At 42.6% G+C, this 26,520-nt stretch overlaps 1 protein-coding gene across 1 annotated transcript in view; it reads right to left on the bottom strand.

The window, feature by feature from the left end:
* Positions 1–18,945: 18,945 nt before the first annotated feature.
* Positions 18,946–26,520, bottom strand: part of GAREM (GRB2 associated, regulator of MAPK1) — a 104,379-nt gene continuing 96,804 nt past the window's right edge. The window contains exons 5-6 of the mRNA XM_010006893.1: positions 23,010–23,176; positions 18,946–19,855 (exon numbers count right to left, since the gene is read on the bottom strand). Coding sequence (XP_010005195.1) covers positions 18,946–19,855; positions 23,010–23,176 — 1,077 coding nt within the window. The remainder of the gene's footprint in view (positions 19,856–23,009; positions 23,177–26,520) is intronic.

Here is a 26,520-nt window from a genome sequence, read left to right as displayed (position 1 = left end):
TTTCCTTTTTTTTTTTTCCCCCCACAAATATTCTTCAGCTATAAAAGCCCTTTCCATTTTTTATTAAGTGTCAGCAAGATAATTTCATGGCTTTGTTGCCAAAAAACCTCCACGGGCCGCGGCGCAGGAGCTGGGGTAGGTGGGTTCTTGCTCCCGCACACACGGGCACACAGTGTGCAGCCAGGCACATGAGGGCCATTGCACCACAGGAGGACTTTAGAGCTCAAAAGACAGAAAGTTTGATATCTCTGGAGATGCACTGCTGAGCATAATTTTCTTAATCAGCAGCTACAGCTGCTGTCAACTGCCTTCCTGGCAACCCCCTGCTGCTGGTGGAAGCAGTTTAGGGAATATTTTGCAGTATGAAGATCACCTCTTAAAGGGGAAAGCAGAGCACTTTCAGCTGTAGAGCCAAAGCTTTTTGCACACTGGTCTTAAGAGAACTGGAAAAAATTAAATAGCTTAATAAGCAGTAGAGAAATTCTGACCTTTCTTTGCTACCATTTTGTTCAGCACATTCGTGAATTATTAATTTGTTCTGAATAACTTGTACATTATTTCCCTTAGTTTATGAAACAGGAGTGCAGTAAACAGCCTTTCCTTCCCCTCCACTTTTGGCTTTTGTCACAAGGGGTGCTGAAAGTATTTAAGCAGCTGTTGTGTAGTTGGCCTCGGAACCTCTGTAGCTCCGGCTCCAGAATCCCAAGGGTCGACCTCGAGTCTCCCCTGGTGCTTTCTACCAGAGGCTCCAGTTGGGACCATTGTGTCCGGCTGCAGTGTAGAGCACGTTCTTGATGTCTGGCCCTGTTCGAACTGGTCCAAGGGCCATTGCCTGCACAATCTCCTTTTTGATCTGCTCAAAAGCTTTCTGTTGGTCAGGACCCCATTTGAAATCATTCTTCTTTCTGGTCACCTCATAAAGAGGTTTCACAATTTCACTGTAACATGAAATATGCATTCTCCAGAAACCAACAGTCCCCCAAAAGGTTTGAGTGTCCTTTTTAGTTGATGGTGGGGCCATAGCTGTTACTTTGTTAATCACATCCATTGGGATCTGGCGACGACCATCTTGCCACTTGATTCCCAGGAACTGGATCTCTTGCGAAGGTCCCTTGACCTTGCTTCTTTTTACAGCAAAACCAGCATCCAGAAGAATTTGGATGATCTTTTTACCTTTCTTAAAAACTTCTTCTGATGTGTCACCCCACACAATGATGTCATCAATATACTGCAGGTGTTCTGGAGCTCCACCCTTCTCCAGTGCAGCATGGATCAGTCCATGGCAAATGGTTGAGCTGTGTTTCCACCCCTGGGGCAGTCGATTCCAGGTGTACTGGACTCCTCTCCAGGTGAAAGCAAACTGTGGCCTGCACTCTGGTGCTATAGGAATAGAGAAGAATGCATGAGCAATGTCAATAGTGGCATACCACCTAGCTTCTTTTGACTCCAGCTCATGCTGAAGTTCTAGGATGTCCGGTACAGCAGCACTGAGTGTTAGTGTCACCTCATTCAGGCCACGATAGTCCACTATCAGCCTCCACTCGCCACAGATCTCCCCATAGTGTCTGAGCTGGCAGAGTGCAGGTGCGGCCTTGAAGCCTCAGTAGTTAGAAAAACATTCCACTGTCTTATCAGCCTAGCAGAACACACTGTTGCTAGTTACAAGAAAGCTTAATGAAGGAAAAAAAATCAGTAAAAAAGAAAAATTGGCTTCATCCTGGCTCAAACCAGGACAGCAGCTACTGGTGAAATCAGAATATTTTTTGCACACCCCTCCCTGGAGTGACTGTGGCCATGCATGTCTGGATGACCTCAACTGGAGTCATTAGCAGGATTACACTTACCAAAGGTCTTTTCCCACCTGCAGAAGGCCTTATTTATCATTCAGCCTCAAACTTCAGTTACATTTAACAGCATGGCAACCCCCTGCAAATACGCAAGTGTGCAGTATAAAAATTTAATGGAAGGGTCTCAGCAACCAGAGCCCCAACTCCTCTTCATGGATGTGCAAAAGAAATGAGGGCAGGAGGAGCATGATGGTCACCTTCTTCAGTCCCAGGGACTGCAGGATGTACCCTCAGACCTCTGAGCTGGGCACAGGAGATAGTCATTAAATATTTGCTGATGATGTCAGGGGCTAATTGCTCCAGTAAACTTGAATCTTGGTAATTTTCAAGCTCTGGCAGGAGTGAACTTGAATGAGATGAATGTTCTTGCGTTTACAAAGTATTTTTACAATTAATTGCCGAAATACTCCTGGGAAATGGGAAATCAGTTTCCTCAATTTATTGGGAAGACCGCTAAATCAGGACTATTAGGAGGCTTAAGTAAGAGCAGAGAGTAAATTGCTATCAAATCAGATTGAGAAAAGGCAACCTGCCAGTACCTGTTTGTCTGGTGATTTGCTGCCCCAGTGGTGCCATTTAGTCCAGTGGTCACAAGAAGGGACATGGCTCTCAGTGGGAGCAAATGTAGGACCCCTGGCAGCCCTGCTCTGCCATGGTCACAATCATCCTTGAGGCATTTCTTCCTTCTTGGCCCCCAAAACCTGGCAGCTGTTGGCTTCATTACTGCTGGCAGACAGACCTAATAGCTGGATGAAGCTGGTGGGGACAGGAGAGCCAGGAGTCCCGGCTGAGGGGTCAGGCAACACTCACCCTAATATTGCTGACTACGAGGGAGCCTGGGACTGTGGCCCCAAAAAGCAGTTTGCTGGGGAGCTGAAGGGTGGCTACAGCCAGGCTTTATAAGCTTCCACTTGATCTTCTTAATAAGTATTATTTATTCAGTGTTTCTAAGCTCCTTCCCTCTAAAGGAGGAAGATGCCTCTGACAGTGTTGCAAGTAGGTTGTGAGTATGTTGAAACAGATATTGAGAAGTGACAAAGTTTTTCCTCTTTTCAAGTAAGAAAGATCAAAATTTTCGAAGTTTAAAACATTCACTTAAAATTTGTAAGTACTTTAAAACATCATCAGTATTTTTTTTTACTTTTTTTTTACTTTTTTTTTTTCTTTCCCCCTATGGTTGCAGCCTTTTATTTCATACATTATTCCAAAACACAGCTTCCATATCAATGTCATGAGGTGTAATGTTCAACTTCAGTTCAACATTGTGAGAAAGCTGTGAGCAAATCAAATAAACACTTTTAAGTATTTCAGCTGCAGGAGCCTGCCTTGTTCCACCAGCCTCTCCAAAAGCACAGGTTCAGGCAATTGACAGATAAAGCATTACAGAGACACATTTGGGAGCTATCAAGTTCCCAGAGTTGAAGGATTCTGGTAAGAAATCCTCCATGCTTTAGAATTGTTATTGGTTTTTTCCCCAACTCCTCCAGAATGCTCCTGAATCTTAGGGAACTTGAAAATCTTGCTCTAAATTGATTTAGATAGTTGTAAGGTTACATCAAAAATATTGGTGCATAAGAATTCCAGTTGCTCATTTCAGCCAGAAAGAGAAGTTGGCATTTCAAAGGTCAGGAGTGTAAATTTTTATTAAAATATATTTGTATTTAAATATATATATATATAAAGGAACAGTCCTTTGGATTGCAAAGCCCAGCAGATCCATCAGCATGTCATTGAGTGTCATTATAACAATTGCTTTGAATCTTCATGGCTCCCCATGTGCTGTATGTGGGCACAAAGCAATGTAATTCAGGTGCTGGGCAAGTGCTCTTGACAAAGGGTTGTTGGGTAACAGTTCCCATCTGTACTGACATGTTTAAAACCTCTAGTAGTCCAGTGTGGATGCAGTGTTTCAGCAGTACTGCCAATAAGTCACTGTGCAAGTTGCTCTCTTCAGGAGAGAAAGGATGTAGTCCAACAGAAAGATTTGAAAAGGAATGTTGTTTTAGGCCAATCTATTTTTAAAGCAAGCTATCAAATATTTGATTGAAGCTCTGAAAATAAATAAATATCTTGATTTGTTCAAGGAAGATGACACCTCTGCCAGGTGCTGTTATGTAGCAGGTTAGCATTGTCAGGCTAATGTAACTTAATTACAGGTACTGAAAGCAAAGCATTTAGAAATAAAGTCACAACTGAACAGCCACTGTGCCTACAAGTGACAGAAGTAGAATAGTTCCATCAACTTGAGAGATAAACTGAAGACCATTCATGAAATCAGTGGGTGTCTCGCCCCAATGAGCAGTGCAGGATTAAACTCGATTGTGCATCACGCCAGTACTAGTCAGAAACATAGAACAGATGTCAAGTAAATAGGGAAGTGTGGGACAAAACAGAAATAATTGTAAAAATGTGCCCAAGGATAAAATAAATTGATCCTAAGACACTAACAAACATTCTTGTATAAGACAAAATGAGCCTTTGTACTGGATTGGCTTTTATTTTCTTGCTTATATTGTATAACAGAACTACACTAGCGTGATAGGAGGGGGGGATAATAAAATAACTTATCAATGCACTATTAACTCTACATGCTTTTACCTAATAATAAGATATTGATGTCTCCTTTAATGCGTGTCCCATTGTTGAGAACTTTCTCATTACCCCACAGTAGCATACACAAAATGGCTTTTTTAATATACTCACGGCCATGAACGTTTGGTGCTAAAGACTTGCTTAAATGGTCAAAGATACCCTATTTAAGAAACAGCAAACACTTACATTGCACATTACCAACATTAGAATGGAATCTCATTATCCATTAGCCAGTATTAGTGCAATTTATAACTTACTTTAGTTTGAGCTTTGCAGAATTTCTTGATCTTTGCCACATCATCAGCTGGGAATGCGGGTGTTATTTCTTTGCTCATCAGTTTGGTATTATTAGCCAGCATTATTGTCCTGGGTATTTCCATCAAGATACAGAGAAATGTCATGAGATTAACTGTTCAATAGATGAACTCTTAAATACATACTGGACCATTGTTTTCATGACATGAAAAGCTGCTTAGGAAAGAGAAAGTGCAAGTGGAATAAAAATCAAAGAAATTATGGAGTTTTATCCATTTTATTATGGCTTAGTGAGCGAAATCCACACTGGGAGAGGATTTAATTAGTTCCAATATGAGAATTCAAAAGAAATAGAAAGATATTGTATAGCTTTACAGTGCTGGGGATCCCATTTCATTCTTACCCTGCAATATGAGTGGGTGGGGTATCTGTTACGGCGTGAAGCAGAAGACGTCTTATCAAAGAAGATACTCTGACATATTGAAGGAAAAAAAAAAAAGGGAACACAACTCAGTTTTTGCTTTGTTTTCAAAAGGTTTGTTAATCATTTGGTCATCTACTTAATACCAATCAGACAAGCCTTGAAAAGCCCAGAGAGTTAGAAAAGATATCATGTCAGAAAGCTATTTTTTAAAGCAGAAAGTGGGGAAACACCACCTTAACTTCTAATTTATGAACCTGTCAATCTTTTATAAGTTTACAGGCTTTGTAAGGAAGCATTGGTAAGACAGCTGATGCTTCAGAGGGCCATGAGAAAAGGTTTTTGTAGGGGAGAGAGCAATTGGTGTGGAACTTCCAGAGGAAAAAATGAAAGTAGCACAAGATCTGCTTCTGAGCAACATGAGCCACCCTAGGGCATGACTGTGTCTCCCAGGTAAGAGGACTTGAAAGGAAATTGAATAAAAAACTAATCCAGCTCCAGCTTGGGGTGCCTCTGGAGGCTCCTAACAAGCCTCTGTGTCTGCTGGGCCTGTCTCAGCTGCCATGGCCAAAGCTCTCCCAGCTGCCTGGTTTGGCTGTGCCAGGGTGACTGCAGAGCTGTGGATTCACTACAGCTGACCCCACTGAAGGCTCACACAGGAGCAGGGAGACAACTCGGGTGTTCAGCTGTCACTGGGGCAGGCCTGGGGCCAGGTAACAGGAGCAAATCTGGCAAAGAGGAGACTGAGACAGGTGGAAATGGCTGTTCTCAGCTCCAGGAGCAGCACGGCAGCCATCCCCAGCGGGCACAGGGAGCAGCAGGCTGCAGCTACCACCGGCAAGCCCTGTTTCTGACTCCAAAAAATGAAGACCTTTTGAGTGGATCCTTGAGCTTTCCTCAGGGAAAAGGTACTGAGTTTTTTTTGTAGTAGGTACAGAAGAAAAAGACAAGAAATTACAAGAGAAGTCAAATAATTTTTTAGCTGTTCAGTAAAAAAATAAAACCCTCCCATCTGATACCAGGCTCATCCCTGAGATGCAGCCTCTTTTGCTGCCGTGCCGAGCAGCAAAGCCCCCTGGCACTGACATGCAGAGGGGATGTCAGTCACAAGTACCTTGGTGCAAGGAGATGTTTAGGATCACTTATTCCTCCTGTGCTATGGTCACAAAATGGTGTGGTGAGGAAGGGAGGACACAATGGCCTGTATTACTAGTCCAGTGCCTGCGTTACCCTGAGCGGCAGCTAATGCCTGAAAGTAAATAGGGACACCAGGTTCTGAAGACCTGGACATGGTGGCTCTGCACCAAGGGGTACCAGCTTCCCACGTCAGCCAGGCGTCTGGGACCAGTCCAGGCGCCCAGCCAGACCAGAGCCACCAGAAGAGCAAGGGGAAAATGCTGTGTTAATACTTGCCATTAATACTTACTGATTGAGAAAACCCAGCAACCAGCGCATACTGCCTTTTATACAGCTGAGAGGCAAAACACAGAACGAGTTATAATAAAGCTTAAATCCAAAATAATTACATTTTGTCACAATTCCTTCCACACAGCCCAAGCTACCAAGGAAGCGAGCCGCCAGCTCCCAGGGAGATACATGAATTGCTCCACAGCTCCTTTCAATCCCAGTGTGAAAATTTCCAAACGTTTGACACAGGGTGCAACTAAATCTTTTAATGCTCTCTGAAAAGCAATCAGCTCACCGAACGCATCATTCAGCAGGCTCCAATATAAAATAATTAAACCATGAAAAGCTGCTGCAGTAATCTGACTTTCAAATCCTAAATTCCTTTACATTTTGAGGATCTGATGTCATCGACTCCAGTCAGACACACAGAGGCAGAGCAGAGACCGCAGGAGCTTCTCACAGCTCAGCTGAACACACCTCTTCCAGTCCTTGAGCACAGGCAGCTTAACTTTATGAAGATTTGTTGTTGCAGCAAAACTACCCAGGAGATGCAGTTAATTCCAAATTCATTTCATTTCCAGCCAAATTATATTTTGATGCAGGTCACTAGAAGCTAATCTTTCATCTCTGCTTTTCATACATGAAAACAAAAAAAAACCAAAAACAAACAAAAAAAAGAGTTTAACTTAAGCAGCATTTATCATACTAACCAGAATTAAATCAAATGGAAAAGTGCATAAAGAAACTCAGTTAAAACAATCAAATTAAAAAACCCTTTACCTGTTTGAGTGTAATCTTTAATTTTCTCAGGAGAAAACCTTATTATTAAGGAAACTTAAAAGGGAGCCTGGATTAACCTTTTCCCATTTCCCTGCACTTAAACTGTCAGTCTGTCTTCATGAACAGATTTTGTTTCCTGTCTGTCAGGCAAGTTCACTTGCTTGTTCTCACATGCTAGAAAAACTTGTGTTTTCACTATTGCAGAAGCACTTAAGCTGTACAGCAAGCAGCAGACAAGTAGCAGATAATGTTTTTATTCATGCTTTTTTTTTTTCTTTTTTTTTCGGTTACAGGCATATATACACAGACACACAGGAGCATATACACACCTGCATTCAGTATAACACAGATTTAGCAGAAAAACAAGCTAAGCAGAGGCTAGCCTGCCTTTAATAACCTTTTATTGATGCTCTGACTTCTAAAGAGCTCCCATCTGAAATGGCTTATGGTAAGTATTAAAAATTAAGAAATAGCAAAGCCTTCTAGAAAACACCTATTTAAAATTACCAGAAATATTTCAGCATAATTGAAGGAATTCTAGTCCTTTTTCCCCTCAAAATTCCAAGTCTTCCACTAAATCAATGAAAAATGCATTTATCAACCTGGCTTATGGCAAAATGCAGAGCAGCAAGAAGTATCTTCTATGGACAATGGCTCTCTAGGAATATTTTTTCTGATAAATAACACAGGCCTAAGAGGCTTATTAATGCCTTGGGTCAAATCTTGCTGATGAACATTATCTTAGTTTCTTGGCTGGAATCACCTCTGGCTTCTAAAAATCCTTTTTTATTTCAGGGTGATTTTTTTTCTGAGAAATAAATGCAGAAACCCAAGCATTAAGGTCAGACTGACACAGAACTGAAGAAATGCTGAGGTTTTGGGCCCAATACAATGTTTGTTTTGTTCCTCAGTATTTTTGGGCACATTTCCTTTAGATCCCTATGAATGAGTGGGCACAAACTGCATCCCTTCAGAAGTGGAAGGTTTGCTTTTCCTTATCCAGTCAGAAACAAACAAGGCCTAATTCAAGGTGCTACACAGGTTATTGCATGAATCTCAAGCTCTGTGAGTACCAACAGGAAGTTGTAACACCTCAGAAAAACACACAAGTACAGAAATACCAGAGGCAGAGTCACAGACGGTTTACAAACATAACATGCTGATGCTGTTTTAGTGGTGGCACTGGGGTACTTGAATGCATCATTTCTAAAATCTTGTTACTTGCTTAGTGCTTCTGAATAAAATCCAACATGGTGACAAATTTTTGTAGGTAAAAAACTTGCTTTTTAACATAAAACTTTAAAACTCATTAGTGAAGGCAGTGGCTTTTAAATAAAAAAATATCACATCTGTCTCTGAAAGCTCATGAGATTTAAATCATTGGAGATGGTGAAAGCACTCCCAAGAAATGTCCAGGTTCATCCTGATCTCATTCCTCTGCCATGATCTTCTCTTGAGGCTGCGAGACACTACCAGGCTGCAACCTTGGGCTGAGCCACTGCAGCTCAGCTTATGCTGGTTCTTTGTGTTGTTCCTTTGTGTTTGGACATGAAAGGTGTGGTGGGACTGAGAGGCCTCTCCTCTCTCCTTTAAAAACTGCCTTCTCATCTCTGGTTTTCCAGTTCAAATGTAAGGCTTTGAAAATGATTTCAAAGCTGCATCTTGTATATGGAAATTCATGGCTCAAGGCAGGTGCATGATCAGCCTTGAGATTTCAAGCTTAAGAACGTGCAGCCTAAATATAACTCCTTGTAGCTGTGCTTTGCTCTTCTCTGTTTTTGCTGCTTAAAGCCATCAATAGGAATAAGATAACAATTTTGATGGGCCATTTATATAGTTTTACTTTAGGTAGATGATTCAATTTTCTTGTAAAAAAAACATGCGTTAAGGACATATGAACACAAGCCTTTTGGATAAGCTGCAAAAATCAAGTTCCAGCTGCTAGCTACCCAATGTAAGTGACATTATACATGCTTAGGAAGCTGAACTCTGTACAGCTAGACAGTAATTGAAGGTGCCTCTGTAATCCCCGGCGTGGGGAAATAACCAAACCATTTTCAGGGCAGTGGGAGCAAGAAGATCATGCCATACATTTGGCTTGGGGATGGTTTCATTTTACATGTGAAGAAGAAAGAAAGAAATTCCATCAGCTGAAAGCTTTGTAGTCTTCAAAACAGTTCTTGCTGCTCAACAGCAGTGGGGTATTTTATAAAGATTAGCTGCCTGCTATTGTATGCAGATATCATCCTACCTGATTCCTTCAGGGTTTTCAGGCATGGTGGAAGTCAAATCCAAGTTTATCTGCAATGGCAGCTTAGAGATTAAAGCTCTTGGAACAAGACAGGTGCAGGGAGCAGGAGCAGGGCAGGAGAAACATGGGCTGTTTTGTCTGTATATACCAATAGGCCTCTGTGTAGGACCAGAGGCAGCCACCCACCCCCTGCACCTGCCCTGTCACCCATGGCAAGAGGCACCCAGTTGGAGGGTGTCCCCTGGAGGACAAAGGGTAGCAGAGGAGGATATGCTAGGCTGGGTTTTTAGGTCAAGCTGGGAAACGTGTATTTGTACTGCTTGTTGCTTTGTTAGATAGTGGGCTTTTTATCCTTGGGCCATTGCACTCCCACGGGAGGCTCAGTTTTCAAGTCCTAGTTTTTAGCATTGCACAAGAAGTTCAGATTGAATTCCACAAAGCAAAAAGTGACTATTGGAGACCCTGTGAAATGACACTTTCTTTTTTCAGTAAACCGGCTGCAGCAGAGAACCTGAAGAAATGTGAACTCTTAATTTTTTTTTTTTTTTTTTAAGTCAGGAAGGAAGGGTTATTGGAAAGCTTACTAGACAGGTAAGGGAGAACGGTTTAACTATCATTGCTTTTCATTATGGGAAGCAGAAGACAAAACTGTTTGAGAAATCAATAGCAAAGCAAAATTAACCACAGATCTATGTGGGACAAATACAGGCAGAGGGTTGTGCCCATCTTTATTGTTTCACTGATTTTGTTAATAGAGGGAGACACTTCAGGGCCATGAAAATGGCCAGAGGATCTGAACACCTCTCTTGTGAAGAAAGGCTGAGACTTGGGGTTGTTCAGCCTGGAGAAGAGAAGGGATACCTTCTTGCAGCCTTTCAGTATATAAAGGGGGCTTCTAAGAAAGATGGGAAGAGGCTTTTTACCAAGGCCTGTAGTAACAGCACAAGGGGTAATGGTTTTAAACTGAAAGATTTAGATTGGAGATAAAGAAGACATTTTTTACAATGAGGGTGGCAGGATGTGGGCACAGGTTGCCCAGGTAAGTTGTGGATACCCTATCCCTGGAAGTGTTCCAGGCCACACTGGATGAGGCTTTGAGCAATCTGGTTGAGAGGGAGGTGTCCCTGCCTATGGCAGGAGGGTTGGAACTAGATGATCTTTAAAGGTCCCTTCTAACACAAACCATTCCATGATTCTATGGAATACTAATCCAGTGTGATTTTCCAGGGATAAAAATACCCACAGTCTTCAAGAGAAAACTGGAAGACTGGTTACCAGGATGGTCTGTGCTTTGTTCATCAGGAACAAAGACTATCTAGAACTAGCATTTTAGATTTTTAGCTGTTATATATTTCTCTCCATTGCAGTGCTTGTACAGCTAAGATTAGTCAAAATACATGCAGCTCTTTAAGGCTCTGCCAGACCTTCTGCCAGGACTTACAGTCTTGACCCATTAAGAGTTTCCTCCTGCTTTCTGTTTGCACTAATCCACTGGAAATCCAGACCTGGAGACCTGCCATGCTGACCCTCACATTCATTAAGATTAATGGTTGATACTGCATAGTGGAACATCAGCAGTGCAATTAAAATGGTTCCTTCTCGCAGCTGAGGTTTTAATAGGATTGCTTGAGTCCTAATGAGATCCCTGAGCCCACCTAACACCCTCTGCAACCCCTGCAGTTGCCTTCATCTCTGTGTGCCAGTCTGACACTGTGTGGCATGTACAAGTACTACAGCAGCCACTGCCACACGTCCCTCCACTTCACTGCCAGCTCCTTAGACTTGGCACCTTAAGTATGTTTTCTCCTCCCTATTTTATATCCTTTTATTCTTCTTCCTCCTACCCCAGACTCCCAGTGAGGAATGGTTTTCATTTCATCTGGGTGTGTTGGCACCAGATTCCTTTTGTCCTACTCAGGAGTCAAGGGTGTTTTGAGGTTTTTTTGAGCAACAAATAAAGATTTGGGCCATATTTCTATGGCCACATTGTGGTGACCTGGTTACCCATCTTGAGTTTTACACCTGGAATCTGATAGCAAGAACAGGGAGAAGACACCCCTTTCTCAAAGCCACTTTCCACGTCAGCTCCTTATTTTGTGGAGTGAAAATGACTAGCCATGTTTTATCCTGGGAAAGGAGAAATGCTGGATCCAGGCAACTGAATAAAAATATGAACACCATCAACTTTCAACAAAAAAAAATATCTTCATAAAGCATGACAAGAGCAGGAAAAAAAAATCTATATTCAAAATACAATTAATCTTGAGCTTTTGCACAACCACCAGAGCTTTCATTGCAACAGCTGCTCGTAGGGACAGAGGCAATGGTTAGCAGGGGCTGCCAAGCAACCCCCTAAAAACCATGTTGCCACGGGAGCATGGCTGGCAGGGAGATGGTCCAGCAGCACCCAAAGCCCATGCAAAATCAACAAGGAGAACTGCCCAAGCAGCCCAGAACTGCCTGGGTTTGTTTTCATTCTGCAATGGCAAACCCACCATCTGCTTGCCACATTCCATGGCATGGAACAAGGGGAGAACAGGAGATCTTCACCCAGGTTTGCAGCTTCTGGTCACCACAGGAGAAAGTGGTTGTGTATGACGTGTGCATCTGCTGACATAAAGCATGTTTATACATGGGCAACAGAGCGTGGTCCAGAGTGCCCCAAGCTAGTGATGACCTGAGCTAGCACAGTCTACTGCAACTAAAGACTTTGGTGATTAGTCACCAGTGTAATGAGCCGGGACGTCAGGCTCTCTCAATATCCTGAATCCCACAGCAACTCAACTCAAGGACATGAGTCCCAGTGAGGGGGAGAACAGGGTACATACACACCTAACATCTAGGGCAGGTCCAATTAGCAAATGTGTCACAAGAGGAGCAGCACATCCATGAGTGTTAAGCTTGCACTTCCCAAAGGGGAGAGGGCTCCTTTTTCAGGTCCCTCTCCTGGCCTGTATACCTTATTCATACTTGCAGGTAGCCATGGTGACTAGAGTCAGACAAGAGATTTATGTCAGACTTGATGACCACTGTAACACACATAAACATAAAATGTCTGCTTTAGAACAGCACTTCCCTGATGGGCAGACAACCACATTTTTTGGGGGCCACAGACCTTCCCTTCCCCTTCATGTATCAAATATTTTCCCACAGACCCTTTCACCCACCCTGAAGTCAACCAACTGGATCATTCAAAACATTAGATATTTTCCTTCCCCTTCTTTGCAGAGCAGAGCAGAGATGTGCCCCAGACAGCCCTGCTCATGATGAATGAGATTTTTCTTTACTTGTGAAAGCAATTCTGCTTCTCTTTGTTTCTCCCCCCCAACCCCCACCCCAGAAGCACATCCTTCCTCCAGACATGCTTCTTTCCTTTCCCAGATGTGAGGGTTGGAGGCAAGTAAACCCCATCTGTCTCAAATCCAATGTCAACCACTGTGGCAGATTCTGCCCTGCTTTATTTCTCATAAACATATATTAATGAGTCCCTCCATAAAACCCTTCACAACTACTGTTGTGCTGGAGTAAACTTTCTTTTCATCCGGTATCAGTGAACAAAGCTGCAGCCCATGGGGAATTTGGCACAACAGCAACTTATCTGCACGGCATGTGGATGGTTGTAGAGCTGACATTTCCCCTTATTGCCAATATTAGAGGAAACGTCAACAGGCAACCTAGAGCAGAACATTGCTTCATCTCTAATATTCTCCCCACCCAGTAAATCCTTCAGAGACTTTTTGAAAGGCAGAAATACCTGCATGTGGTCTTGCACTTAAAAGCATACCCAAATGATAATTGAATACGTTTCTCTAAAACAAAGATAATAGGCTGAGGGCTCTGGAAAATAAAATCTTAGGTGAATGTCTGCTGGAGACAGGAAAGCTGTCTGGCAACAAATTCTTTAGGGAACACACAGCTTGATAGTCTTGCTGAAGGGGAACAAGTGAAATTACAAGACAGGGAAAAGTAATGTGTCTTGAGAGGTTAAATGCAGAAGCCTGATTGCTCCCCTCAATTATCCCAATCTTATTTTGTGAATTCACCGTTTGAGAAGTGCTTATTTCTGAATTATACTGAGATGAGCCAAATGGTAAGTCAGTGAAATTACTAAATGAAAACCAACCATTTTATGTAATACATGCAAATCCAACCTTTTTAGTACAACAAATTCTGTACACATTTGAAATATCATGAAAATAGTATCTTTAATATACAGTTTATATACTTACAATACACGGTTTAAATTTGTTCATATACATTACAGGGATATTTATTTGCACCTGCTTTAAATAATAATCTGCCATCAGTCTTTTACACAAAAGCTCAAAACAGCACAGAATTCCACAAAAACCATGCTTCGTTTTATAACGGAAATGTACTAAGCCAAAGCTTTAGGGCTTTCTCTTTATTTTTCCCAAGTGTTACTTTTTTGACCTACCCGAAGTGAATCTAAAGAGCTAAGAACTAACAGATATTTTTAATATAATTCAGAAGATTGTCCAAGTCAAGATAATCAATCTTCAAATTTTCACACTGAAAATTTGATTATCACACACAGAAATGATACAGTCTGAACAACTCCCAGACTATCAGGAGTTCAAGACAGAACAAATGAAGAGTCATTTATTGCTAGGTCTCAACAAAGGGCCTGCTTTTCCCTACTGCCCTGTTGTCTCAAATACCACAAATAAAAATGGCTGATCCTTCACTTCAATTAAGATTTAATTCGTACCTTCCAGCTCGTACATGGGAATGCTGCCATTTCAAAACATCAGAAAGAGGAGCCAGGACAGCTGGACTAAGCCCTGGTCCTTTTCTATAGGGCTGGTGTTCAGCTTTTAAGTAGCATGGTGTATCCTCTGCCTGGCCTGCAGGCAGGACTTTGCTGACCTGCATTGCAGGCAGCCACCCCGTTGGGCAGCATGCAGAAAGTTGGTGCCAGCACACGTGACTTAGAGGAGAGAAAACCAAGGAGTTGATTCCAGAAGAAAACATAGGGTAAAAGACTGCAAGTACTCATGGAGAGATTTGAAATACAGTGCGTTGTGAGATAGCAACACTATTTATTGCTGTTTCTCTTGAAGATGTTGCTGTGGAATAAAGTCAATTAAAGAGGAAGTGAAACTGCTGTACTGGAAAAAAACTGTGCAATACACAGTTACTTCAAACTCTTGCTTCTAGCTGCAAAGAACACTTCAAAATACATTTTCCTTCAAATTCTGGATGGACCAAATGTTTTTTGTCTCTAAGCTTCTAGCCATAGGCAGTTTTTACAATACGGCAAGAATAAGAACACAAATGTGCAATTTGAGTTGATTTCAATGCAGCTTTGGTTAACCAGCCAGGCAGCAATACAAAAAAAAAATCTTAATCCTAGACACGAGCATTTCAAGGAAACTGGTATTTCCCCTCAAATTTCCTCCCCATCCATCCCCTGGCCAATTCCATGTCCATTTCCAGAAAAGCCCCCATACTAGAATCCAGCTTTCACCACTGAAGGCAGCATCAGTCTTTGTTCCACCATGTGACTGTTGCATAGAAAGGATTTGTTTCCCAGTGCAGGACAAAGAGCTCCATCCAGAATGACATGCCAGATTTCTTGCTACTAAAACTCCCAGACAAACAAACACCCCAAGGATAACACACAACTTCAGACACTGGCAACTAAATAAGCACTAGAGGCCCTACATATATTTAATCTGAGGAAATAAGCCCAAGGTTTGGGCTGGCCTATTTTATTAGATTGTCTCCAAAAAGCAAGAGGTGTTGTCTGAACTCAATGGCTACATCGTTTTCAGTAGACTACATGGACCAGGGCCTGCTCTCAGGTTTCAAGAACAGCCAACACAGCTGGCATCAACATGGCTGATGGCCATTATTCTCCAAAATGAGGCTGGTTTCCCCCACTGTGAACCTCTGAGCTGTGCCTGGGAGCTGACCTGAGTCACCCGCTGCACAGGCTGGCTGGGCTGCACCAAACCAGGCAAGAACCCACAAAAACAGTTCAGCAGCAAGCAGCTCCTACCAGAGAGTGCCTGGGCCCCAGTGCTGCTTGCTTTGCCAAACACTGAGCACTGTCTCCTCCAATTCACAGTAGGTGGTAAGAAGTTTGTATCACAGGGGTATTCCCCAGAGCTTTCAGATACTTCTTAATCACAGCATGAACATTAACTGCCCATCTCTAAGTATTGTAGGCAGTGCAGCATTTTGTAACCTTTTACAGATTTAAGTCTCCAAGGTTTTACGCTCCATCCTTCCAAAGGGACTACGTGGTTCTCTGCTAAGGCCTGAAGGACTCCTCTACTCCTGCCACATTTCAAAGGTGCCACCATTCCTTTTTTGCCAGGGGTTTCCTGTGAGACATGTTCACATCAGTCTGCCCTGTTCAGACTGCCTTCCACAGCACCCAGGACAGTCCTGTCCCCCTAACACAACAGCAGTGAAGCTCAAGAGGAAAGCAAATCAATTAGATCCTATGGGCACCAGAACTGCCATGGCCTGGCTACATACATAGTGGTGGAGGGGCTGAGCCACCACACTCCAGCTGCCTTGTTTGCTCATCAATCTCCTGATTTCACCAGAGCAGATGCTTCAGTCCAGCTTGGGTATCACGGCAGGTACCTCAGGGTCTCAGACATATAATTCACACAACACAAAGGTTAGGAACACCTAAATTGCTAAAAAAGGTTTGGAAAATTAAGGTAATGAGCAGCTAAGGGCAAAGGAAAAGGTCAAATGCTACCACACTATGCATAAAAATAAGCAAGCATTGCCAAGCCAGAACAAGACAACTGGAATGACATCAAGAGCAAGTTTGCAGTAGAGGTTTTGGCTGTATTTTTGCACACAGGATCTGCTTCTGAAATCTCTGTGCATTTTTGGGTCCTTTCAGCAAGCCAGCTGAATTTTGGTCTATGCATATATGATGTTAATTCAGCACACTCATGAATGAAAATCCCACCAGGCTACTTGCAAGAAAAAACATTCCCAGCAGGCAAGCAGAGGTAACAGAACAGGTGTCCATCTGTAGTCAAAACCCCACTAATTTCTTGGGGATATTCGTATCTCAGGACATTAGCAATATTCAGATGTTACTATCATCAAGACTGCAACCTCTCATTTTTTTGAGAGAAACAGAAAGAGATTCTACTTTTTTTTACCTGGAATTAACAAGCCAAGCAAAACACAGAGAAGTACCTCGTATTTAAAACTTGGCCCTTTCAAATCTGAAAGTTCATTTGACATAGTGAGGGTTAAAATGCAATTGACTTCAACTTGCATATGCCTACCAACAATCATATACATCTGTGCAGTACTTGAACTTGATTTAGTCTTACTCACAGCTAAAATATTTGAGGAGCTAATTAAAAAGCATCCGGAGAAAGCTATTGATCTGTTGCTAGAAGTCAATACATTAAGAAAAAGAGTAGGATTATGAACTCTTGAGGTTTTTCTACTGGGATCTTTTTTGGCTCGCTGCTTTCTAGTACCCACATCAATTGGGCTTTGCTCTCTGGTTGGGAACTGGTGGTTTGCATTATTGAAAGACAAATGATGCATCTTGCCTGATGATACATCATGGAGACATGACATGGAATTTGCCCAGGCAAAAGAAAACTCCATTTGCCAAAAAATTATTTTAAATGGGTCAATATAGTTAAGAAAACAGGCAAAATCAGCCTCACAGTTTTGTTCTTGCTCTCTACTTTCTCTTGATGTCTCCACTACCCTCCCCACAATGGAGAGAGAGATATTTTTTTTTACTTCAAAAAGGTAAGAAAGGCAGGTGATGGTGCTACCCTGGCCAGGGCTCTTCTCAGCAGCAGGTGAAGGCAAAGCTGCTCCAGTATCCCTGGCTCTGACTATATGAGGATGCTGGGCATGCATACTTGCTGGGGATGGACACCACAGACTGTTTCCTGAGGAATCTTCATAAATCCTTGTATTCAGTACTACACAGGCAGGGGATCCTAAGGTTATTTAGACACATTTTAGAGAGCTCTGCCAGCTACAGGGAATCAGCAATAGATTGTCAAAAGTTAATCCTATTTCTAACCTTCTGAGCAGTTATATTTGAAAGGTCTCTGGGGGGCAGACTAATGTCCCCTTCCCATCACTGTGCTCCCTTTTGACTGCTACTTGTGTGACACCTATTGAGATTTTGCAGCTGAGCGACTGAATTAGCACATTTTAGGATGCTACAGTCCCTCCCACTTTGACACCCACATCCTCCTAGCCCACTGCAAACCAGACAGGTGAACTTCAACATCACAAGCATTTCTCAAGGCATGGCCCAAACCCTCACTTGGCCCCCTTCTCACCAGCGTGCCATGTGCGTTTCTGTTCCCACCTCGCTAATGTTTTATTTCAAAGGCATCCGACAGGAGCACTATCAACTTCCCACACAGATCCGACTGCAGGAATAGGATTGCACATTGAGTGCATTTTCAGATGGTTGTAGCAGCAGCAGAGGAAACACCAGGGGTTGCCTTTCACCAGAGCAAGGATATTGCAAGGGCTGTGCTAGCAGGCTACTGTGGCAGTCAGGGTCTGCCCAGAGAAAAGTCTGTGCACTGAACTGCCTTTCCCATGAGAAAGCTGCACGACCAGCAATCATGCTACTTATTCCAGCCATCTGACTACAAAAGCAACTTTTGAAATCTACAGGTCATAAACTTTTAATTAGCCAGGGCAGAGTGGCTCAGTAGGAAAATCCCCTTTCTCCCTCCCCTCTGGGTGATGAGCTGAGCAAGACTCTGTTTTAAAACCATTTAACTCTTTTTGCTCAAAGTAACATGGAAAATGTATCCACATTACAGGTAGTAAGGAAGATACTGTTAATAAAAATAGGCTGCAAGATTAGTGTATTAGTGGCACTTCACAGCAATTCTTAACATTTTCAGAAGTAGTGTCAAAACAATGTTTTTGTATATCTGAACATGCTTTTGGTTAACAGAAATGGAAGAAAGTCACAGCATGTTGCCAAATATTATTTGAACAGAAATAATCCCATAAGAAATACATATTTTTTTTGCAGTTAACAGAAAAATGTAAACTGGATTGATGTGTGTCTTTCAGCATCAAATTGTTCAGTAATAAATACGACTAAGTCTTAACAGACTACAGAGTAAAAGTTCCCTTAGTGTCCAGTTTTTAGCAGCTGTTGAATGTTGAGGGATGCACAAGGCACACCTCTGCAGATTCTCTACCTTTATTATTGACATACAAAAAAAATAGTAATCCGTTCACCACTCAATAATGTTTATCTGCATAGTGAGAATTTTTCTACTACTATTTACAGGAAGGGCTTTTAGTGCAAAAAACAGGAAGTGATGTATTAGCTGAAGTGCACTGAGCACGTCTAGTACAGTTTCACTAGTAACTAGGTGGCATCACATCTTGGGTCGCCAGCCATTAATGAACTGTAGTATTTTCTTAACCTGCAATTTGCTTAGCTTAAAGTCTTCTGACAGGATTTCTTCTGTAAGCTGAACCAGTAAATTGCCATCAATCTTCTCTGTAACAAAAAACGATATGACATCTTCTGACAGACCAATAAACCTCAGCGACTTAGACACTTCCTCTATTGAGAGTCCAGAAAGGTCGGTGGGTGGCTGCCAGGGAGAGCCATCCCCACAAGATCTTGGTGCTAATTGGAGGTGGAGGGGAGATGAGAAGGGGTAAGACACAGAGAACGTATCCTGCATGCCCTTTTTAATGAGATACTGATCTTCCAAAAGGTCTGGAGAACCAGATTTTGACTCCTCCTCGGCACCATCTATTTTCAGGGGCAAGGGACACATGTCTGTAACAGTTTTCTCTTCATTTGACTTTGGTGCCCGAGGAGGTAAGGCAGGACACGAATGGCTCTGCTTTGTGTTGCTGACTCCCAGAGTTTTCTCATCCGTGCAGTCTAGGGAATAACTTGCTGACTTTGGACAGCTAGAAATGTTCGTGAACTCTGTTGGGGTCAGTGGGGAGTACCCTGCTGGGAGCTCACACTCTTCAAAGTCAAAAGTCAAAGGTGCTGGACAGTTTCTCTTTGGCGTACCTGGAGTCTTCTGTCTGGGGTAACTGTAGCTCCTGCTTGGATCAAGCAGGAAATCACTCCTATTTTGGCCTTCAGAACTTCCTGAAAAATGGTTTGGCCAAGATAACCGTGAAGGCAGAACTTCAGCTGAGGAGCTTCCCAAAGGCATCATGCTCTCAAGCTCTTTGGATTCGGTTTTCGTCATGTTACAAGGGTAGCAGGAAACAGGGGTGCTCTCATTTGGGTTGGTGTTGTCACTTTCTGTGATGCTGCTTAAGGAACAAAGCAGAAAGGATGTCATTAGTACAAAAAAATGTGGCATTTGAAGAAATTCATAAATCATCTGACAGAGTCAGAGGGTGGCTGTCACAAGGAAAGAATCTTCTTTCCTCAAGCCAAACTTTTCAGATTTGAATTAACACCATGCATTAACAGTTCTTATGCTCCTTCTACAAGCCTGACAAAATGCTGATAAATCAACAGCCTTATGCCTTGATTTTTCAAGCTCGTAAAAAAGTAGACATCTCAATTCAGTTCTGTGTCATCTCTCCAATACCCAGTTTTTTCACTGTTGAATTCCTGAGGGGGCTAACCATGGAAAAGCCCCACACATAAGAGATGATGTTCTAATCCTGTATTTTGTATTTATATACCACAGATGTGTCATAGTATGCAAAAGCTCGTGACAGAGCCAAGTCACCACTGCAGTGGACTCAAGCTTGACTGACATAAAAGATGACCAAAACCCCTTTTGAAGCCAACATTTTCATTTGTTATGGCATGGGAATTTCTTCTCCATTGGCCACTGATGCAAAAACTGCACCAGTGCACAGTTCAATAACACGGAATATGTGAATGCTTACTGCCAAAGGAAGAGTTTTACCTGGAAGGGGAAGCAGATGTAGCTGTATGTGTATCTCAGCTTCAAGCTTACCCCACAGTAACTTGTGTGTCCACACCCTTAAGAAGCTATGATGTGAAACACTTGCTCTTCAAAGGCATCTAAAGTTACCCTGACCTACTTTCAGGTAGTAAACTAAGCTCAGCCTCTCCAAGGAAACTGATATCCAGGTGTTCCTGAGAGACAGAGGTGCCAACAAAAGCATAGAATCTGTGTTCAAAAGTACATGTTTGCTGCTTTATGCCACTTGCTTTTAGACAGTCTGAAGGGTTGGGCTGATTCTGGCCACTTAAGCCATAATAGCAGAAAAACAATTAAAATTCCTTTAATTAATCACCTGTCTCTTCAGGAAACTAACTACTCAAGAAACAAACTCAGTAGTCATTCTACGACAGCTCAGTCAAAACTCCTTGAGGAGGGCAGTGGCTTTCAAAAAACCAGCAGAGTTTTGAATGGGTTGACATAAAAAACAGTTTCCTGTGCACTTACAGTGAGTCAGAGAAGAAGCCAACCTGGACTGGCCCAGCTCTAATGCAAAGCGCATTAGTACTAGTACAAAAGCAGCCCTAATCTATGTCCCTAGAAAATGAGTGATGAAACTCAGCCCCAAGAGATACAGTTTCCCTCTCTGTCTAACCATCCCTTGCTCTTCACTCCATGCTCTCCAAACGTTTCTTTCTTTCTGTTTATGCCACTAGTGCAAGTCTGCAAGTTAAAGCAGTTGGGTATTTACGATAGCAGATTTTTTTTTTCTTTCTCTTTGAAAAGAATATGCTGCCAACTGGTCATTTCTGGCTGTTTAAAGGCCAACTGCTGTGAAGTTCATAGCACAATGCATTTTTCACAAATCTAGTCATTGGGCTGTTCAATTCAGAGAAGACAGTCAGTGAGGTGTCATTAACAACTAGCCATACAGAGGAATTAAACTGATTGTTCTGGTCCCAGTTGACAAATTCAATCTTAGAAATGGGAACATTTAATGATTTAAAAGATAAATGGAATTACTGCAAACTGATAAAGAAACATTCTCAAGTGGCTCCCTTACTCGCCGTCCACCAAAACTAACTCACTGGGACTCAGTACCAAAGGATGCAAGAGAATCCTCAAGCACAGCCGAAGTCAGGCATCAGCATTCTTATAGGAAAATAAGGACAAATCATACAGTTTTTATTTGTGATTAAAGTACTGGCTGCAAATCTTCATAATCCAGTAAATAAGACCACCAATAAATGTCAAGATTTAAAAAGCAACTTTGCCAGCAATCTAGTTACTCCACACCTTGACAATTTCCTAGCAGCTTGCTCTGCAGCAGTAGGTCAGTTCTAGCAAGATGGAGATACTTAGTCTGGACCCAAGCTGGAGATGAGTTTCATGCAAATATTGTGAAGTTCGAGACAAATAATACCACCTGCCTTCCTGAGAAACTTCACTGCTCACTGTTTTCCTCATTACTTGGGAGGCAGATGTATTCTCAGCTACAAAGAGAGAAAGCAGCATTTGGTGGGCCTCAAATGCTGGGAGGTCTTGTGCCTCCTGTGGAGTAGATCTTGACAGAACTACCCAACAGGCTTTCATAAAAACAATTGAGCAGCCTTGATCTAGAGTGATCGTTGCCAGATACGCAACACTAAGCTGCAAATGTGCAATATGGCTTAGAAAGGCAATTCCAGCATAAGTTATCATACCAGTTGCATCCAGGCTGGAATGATTTCCATGGTGTTTCAGATCAATTTGTAATATCCAGATAGGTAGTACCTTGGCATTCAAGAGATACCAAAAGTAACGGCAACAAGACATTCAAGTCAAAAAGGAGGTGAGACTTCAAAAGGTGTATATGCTTTCTAAAGCCAAAGAAAGAACACTGTATTGCTAGGAAACTGTAGGCACTCACGTAATTAAAAAATCTACTGTCAACTTTAAACTAGCCTGAGAGGTATTTCCAGTTTGTGAGCCAGGTCTGTGCTGAAGTGGGTTTGATCTGGGAGCTGTCTGGCCCCCTTCTGCTTCACCTCACTTTGCACTCACAGGTGGCTGCTGGCCTCTCTGTTCTCCATCACACCCACCCTGTGTGTGTCCCCATATAGTTGGCACAACACATTTCTGGATTAGCACACCCCTTTTGTGCCCCCACTTATCAAAGCTGGCGGCACTGCATGGATGTAGCATGGAAATCCCATCCAAAAACTAGCTGTGAGATGTTCTGGTTTGAAGATTCAAGCCTTTCAAGAATTCTACAGAACTGTATGGGCTTTTCCATTTAGCCACCTTACAGTGAAATCACCTATGGCAATTTGTGCAAGTGTTTAACATAAATTGCTATGTCAGGATCTATGCTAGTTTCTCCTGGAACTTTGCTTCCTCTTGAATCTTCAAAAATAACTTGTCAGGTTAGGCCATTTCACAAAAAGCCAGCAACTCTTACGTGAAACCGTGCCTTTATAAACACGTGCCTTCAAAAAGAATACTACTAAATTGAACTTTCTCAAAAAGTCCTAGCATGGGGCTCTCACAGCTTGAACACATACATGTTATGCAGTCCCGAAGAGTAGTAGGACAGAGTAGGGCTAGGAGAGCGGGTCTGCTGTCGTGCGGGTTTGACTGTGCGAGGCGGGATGGAAGGACTGGTGGAGGACGGCTTTGAACTCCGTGGTGGGACAGGGGGAGCATTCAGGAGCCTGCATTCCTCTTTTACCTGTACAAAAGAAGAACAGTTAAGTAAGCAGCAAGTAAATCTGGGCAACAGCGCTCTCAACCAGATGAAACACATCTGGTTCTGCCTTATTCTGTGAAAGGAAATAATTAAAAAGGGAGGAGAAGAGAAAAATTATGCTAAGTATATACATTTGCAAGGGCATGTGACTGTGCTAATGAAGCCCAAAGGAACGCCTTGCTACCAATGGAGCTACTAGCAATCTTTTTTAGACTGCTTTTCAGTAGTTTGATATCCACTAATTTAAAAAGTAGCAGCAATGGAACAATGTAAAAGAAAGTTACCATAACACACACCACCACACAGACTGTTCCAGATATTTTACATTTTGTAAGGAGCAATTAATTAGGCTTAAACTTAATTAGCATTGCTTATTTAGATGCAATAAACCAAGCTTACGTAATGAAAAGATCTCAACAGACTTTGATATTTCCTGACTTATTTCACCAGTGATACTCAGCCATCCAGCTCGAGGATAATTCCCAGCCTTCCTCCCCCAGGAATAGTACACGTATCTCATGTTTACCAGATGCTGGGATTCAAACCCAGAGCTTCAGTCCTTTTGTAGCAGCCAAAGCAGTCTAAGATAAAGTTAATTACAAAATGGGTAAGTTGAAAGGTGTGGGCAGAAGAACCTGTTCAAACAGCACACCCAGCCAACAGGCCTGCCTTTTGCAGCCAGACAACTTTGCAGCTTTAAAACACATGACTTTAGCACTGCTTATCTGAAACTTGGTCTGACCTACCTAGGCAGGAGCTAAATACTAGGATCCATCCCCACAGAAAGAAAAATGATGGAATCAAGGCCTTGATCTCATCCACACATATCTGGGAGAGCAACCTCATTTAGGAGGGCTAGAGATGAACAAAGCTACTGAGAATTAGGCTGTCAGGCAGGATTTTTAAGGACTCACCACCTCCCCCTGGGCAGGAGAAGACCTCTATATTCTCGGTGTCTGAAGGTCTTAGCTTCACCGGAAAAGGGAAATTCTTCTTGTGTTTGAAAGTTATTGCTTATTTTTAAATCTAACAACACTGCTGAACTAAAAGTTATCTTAGCAGTTCTGCAACACATAATTAGCAATTAAAGTGATTTAATTTATTTAAAAACAAAATAAATGTGGAACTTTTTGCAATCCACTTCAGTGCTTTCAAAAGGCAACAGCCCATTTAGTACTTTTGTGAAATGGAAAATTGAAGACGAAGACATTGTAGCACATTTTTTCCCTAATTCAAAACAACTCAAAATTACAGGAAATGCCCGGCAGCATAAAACACTGAAATAAATCTTGCTCTGAGGGTTCTTATTTGCTCTTTCAAGAGAGAAAAAAAAAAAGAAAAGAAAAAGAGAATCAATTTTATTCATGTTTGTTATTGAATTCAGGCATAAAACTCTTCAACCATTTTAGTGCTGTGCCCCAAGGATGCCTAAGGACTTTATTTTTTTTCCCCAAGTCAGACTAGACAAAGTTAATACTGCATGCTATTCAATATGTACCCATGGGGTTAGAGAGACCATTCAGGGGAGCTCTTATAGCATGGCAGACAGACAAGGGGTTAAAGGGATTCTTTCCTGTGAAGACTGCTGGCACTCAGAGGTGCTGGCATAACTATGCCAAGCTCCCTTGCTGACCTAGATTGCAGCTCAGAACAAGGACATAAATAATACCAGTTTGCAGTCCCAGTTGGTCCCTGTCACAAGACCGTGATTACAGCTGCCAGACACAGCCCTCAGGAAACCAAGCAGAGGAATAAAAGGGAGAGATTTTGCAGATCAAACTGACAAAGGGAAACTTCAGAGGAGAGCTACCCTCACGAGGTCCAAGCGGACAGCAATGAAATACCTGCATGAGAGGCGGGGAACAGCTGTGGTGTGACACAACGACTGCAACGGCTGCTGCTGTTACGATGAAATACTCTTTGGCCCAGAAGCACTGGATGCCATGTGGCTGGGAGATACAGATAAAGGGCATTTGCACTGAATGCCTGAGATCTCCTACGCTCCAGCACTCCTTCCCATGACCCAGGGATGGTCACCCTCTTCCATGGGTATGAGGTGCATTTTAAGACCTCAGCTCCTTTTCCTTAGTGCTGGTCCAAGCCCCGTCAGCAGCCTCTGGGCCCTGGGATGTCACTCCTGAACGTGGGCACTGCAGCTGCCCATCACAGCAACCACTTCTGAGGCCATCTGGATAAAACCCACCCCGTCGCCTACACAACCACAAGCGTAACACAAAGCAGCTCAACCCTCCTTGCTGACAGGAGCCTGAACTTCCGACACACTCCATCAGGGACGGGCTTTAAATCAATCAGGAAAAGAGACTCTGATTTTATGCAAATGAGTGTTTGGGGACTGAAGCAATTTCTAATTCACAGGCCTTAATTCTGAGGTAATTTCTCCTCCCCCTTCTGCCTTCATGCTACCTTGATTTTCTGAAAGGTATTTAGAAAATAAGCACTATGTATCAGAGTGCTTCATCCTGATGGTGAGAAGAAAATCAAAGCCACTTCCTGAAACATCAGAATGTCCTTTTCTCTTTCTTACAAACAGCCCCTGTACACACATTTTAAATATAGTCCATGCAAAAATACAATTGCCAGTCAACCTTTATATAGAAATGTTACGGAGTATCATTCTAGAGGAAGTGATGACTAAACTGCATGTTCATCAGCAGCTCCTGCGATCTACTTATTCTATAAATACCCTACATGGAAACCATGCAAATACCTCCTCAGTCCCAGCCCACTGATGAACTCGGTAAATCACTGATAGTCATTCCAAAGCTGTTCCAGGAAGCCACAAATCCAAGCCTAAATTATTGTCATCTATGGAGATGCAGCCTTTTAATTTGTTTTACTTCTTATGGGATTATGACCATCTCTAAATGCAAATTAATATCTTTACCAGAAATCACTTCTCCTGCACAGCTAGAGAGCAATATCAAAATTGCTGATAGAACTCACACATTACCTCAGTAACGTAAGACACACATGACAAAACTCTACACTTTTCAAAATGTCCTTAAAAGGCAACATACATATCTATCCCAAAAGCCACCCTGCTGCCCCCATAAGGGAGCTGCGAAGCCAGGAGGTTTCCCCAAGTGTGAAGGTGCACACCGATGCTGAGCAGGTGCTCCACAGCCTTCTCAGCATCTCATCACGGATGCCTCAGGCATGACCCAGGGGCAGGAGGGTCACCCTCACCCTGCTGCTGGGGCAGCCTTCCTCCCCCACTGCCCCCTCACCCTCCTCCCGCTCTCTGGTGCTGGCTCCAGAGCTCCTTTGACCCCGCGCTGAAGCAGTTCAGCTCACAGAAATCAGCA

Source organism: Chaetura pelagica, unplaced genomic scaffold, assembly GCF_000747805.2.
Source record: "Chaetura pelagica isolate M959 unplaced genomic scaffold, ChaPel_1.0 scaffold109, whole genome shotgun sequence".
Classification (NCBI taxonomy): Eukaryota; Metazoa; Chordata; class Aves; order Apodiformes; family Apodidae; genus Chaetura; species Chaetura pelagica.
The sequence above is the reverse complement of the archived record's forward strand: the minus strand, read 5'-3'. Positions and strand labels throughout refer to the sequence as shown.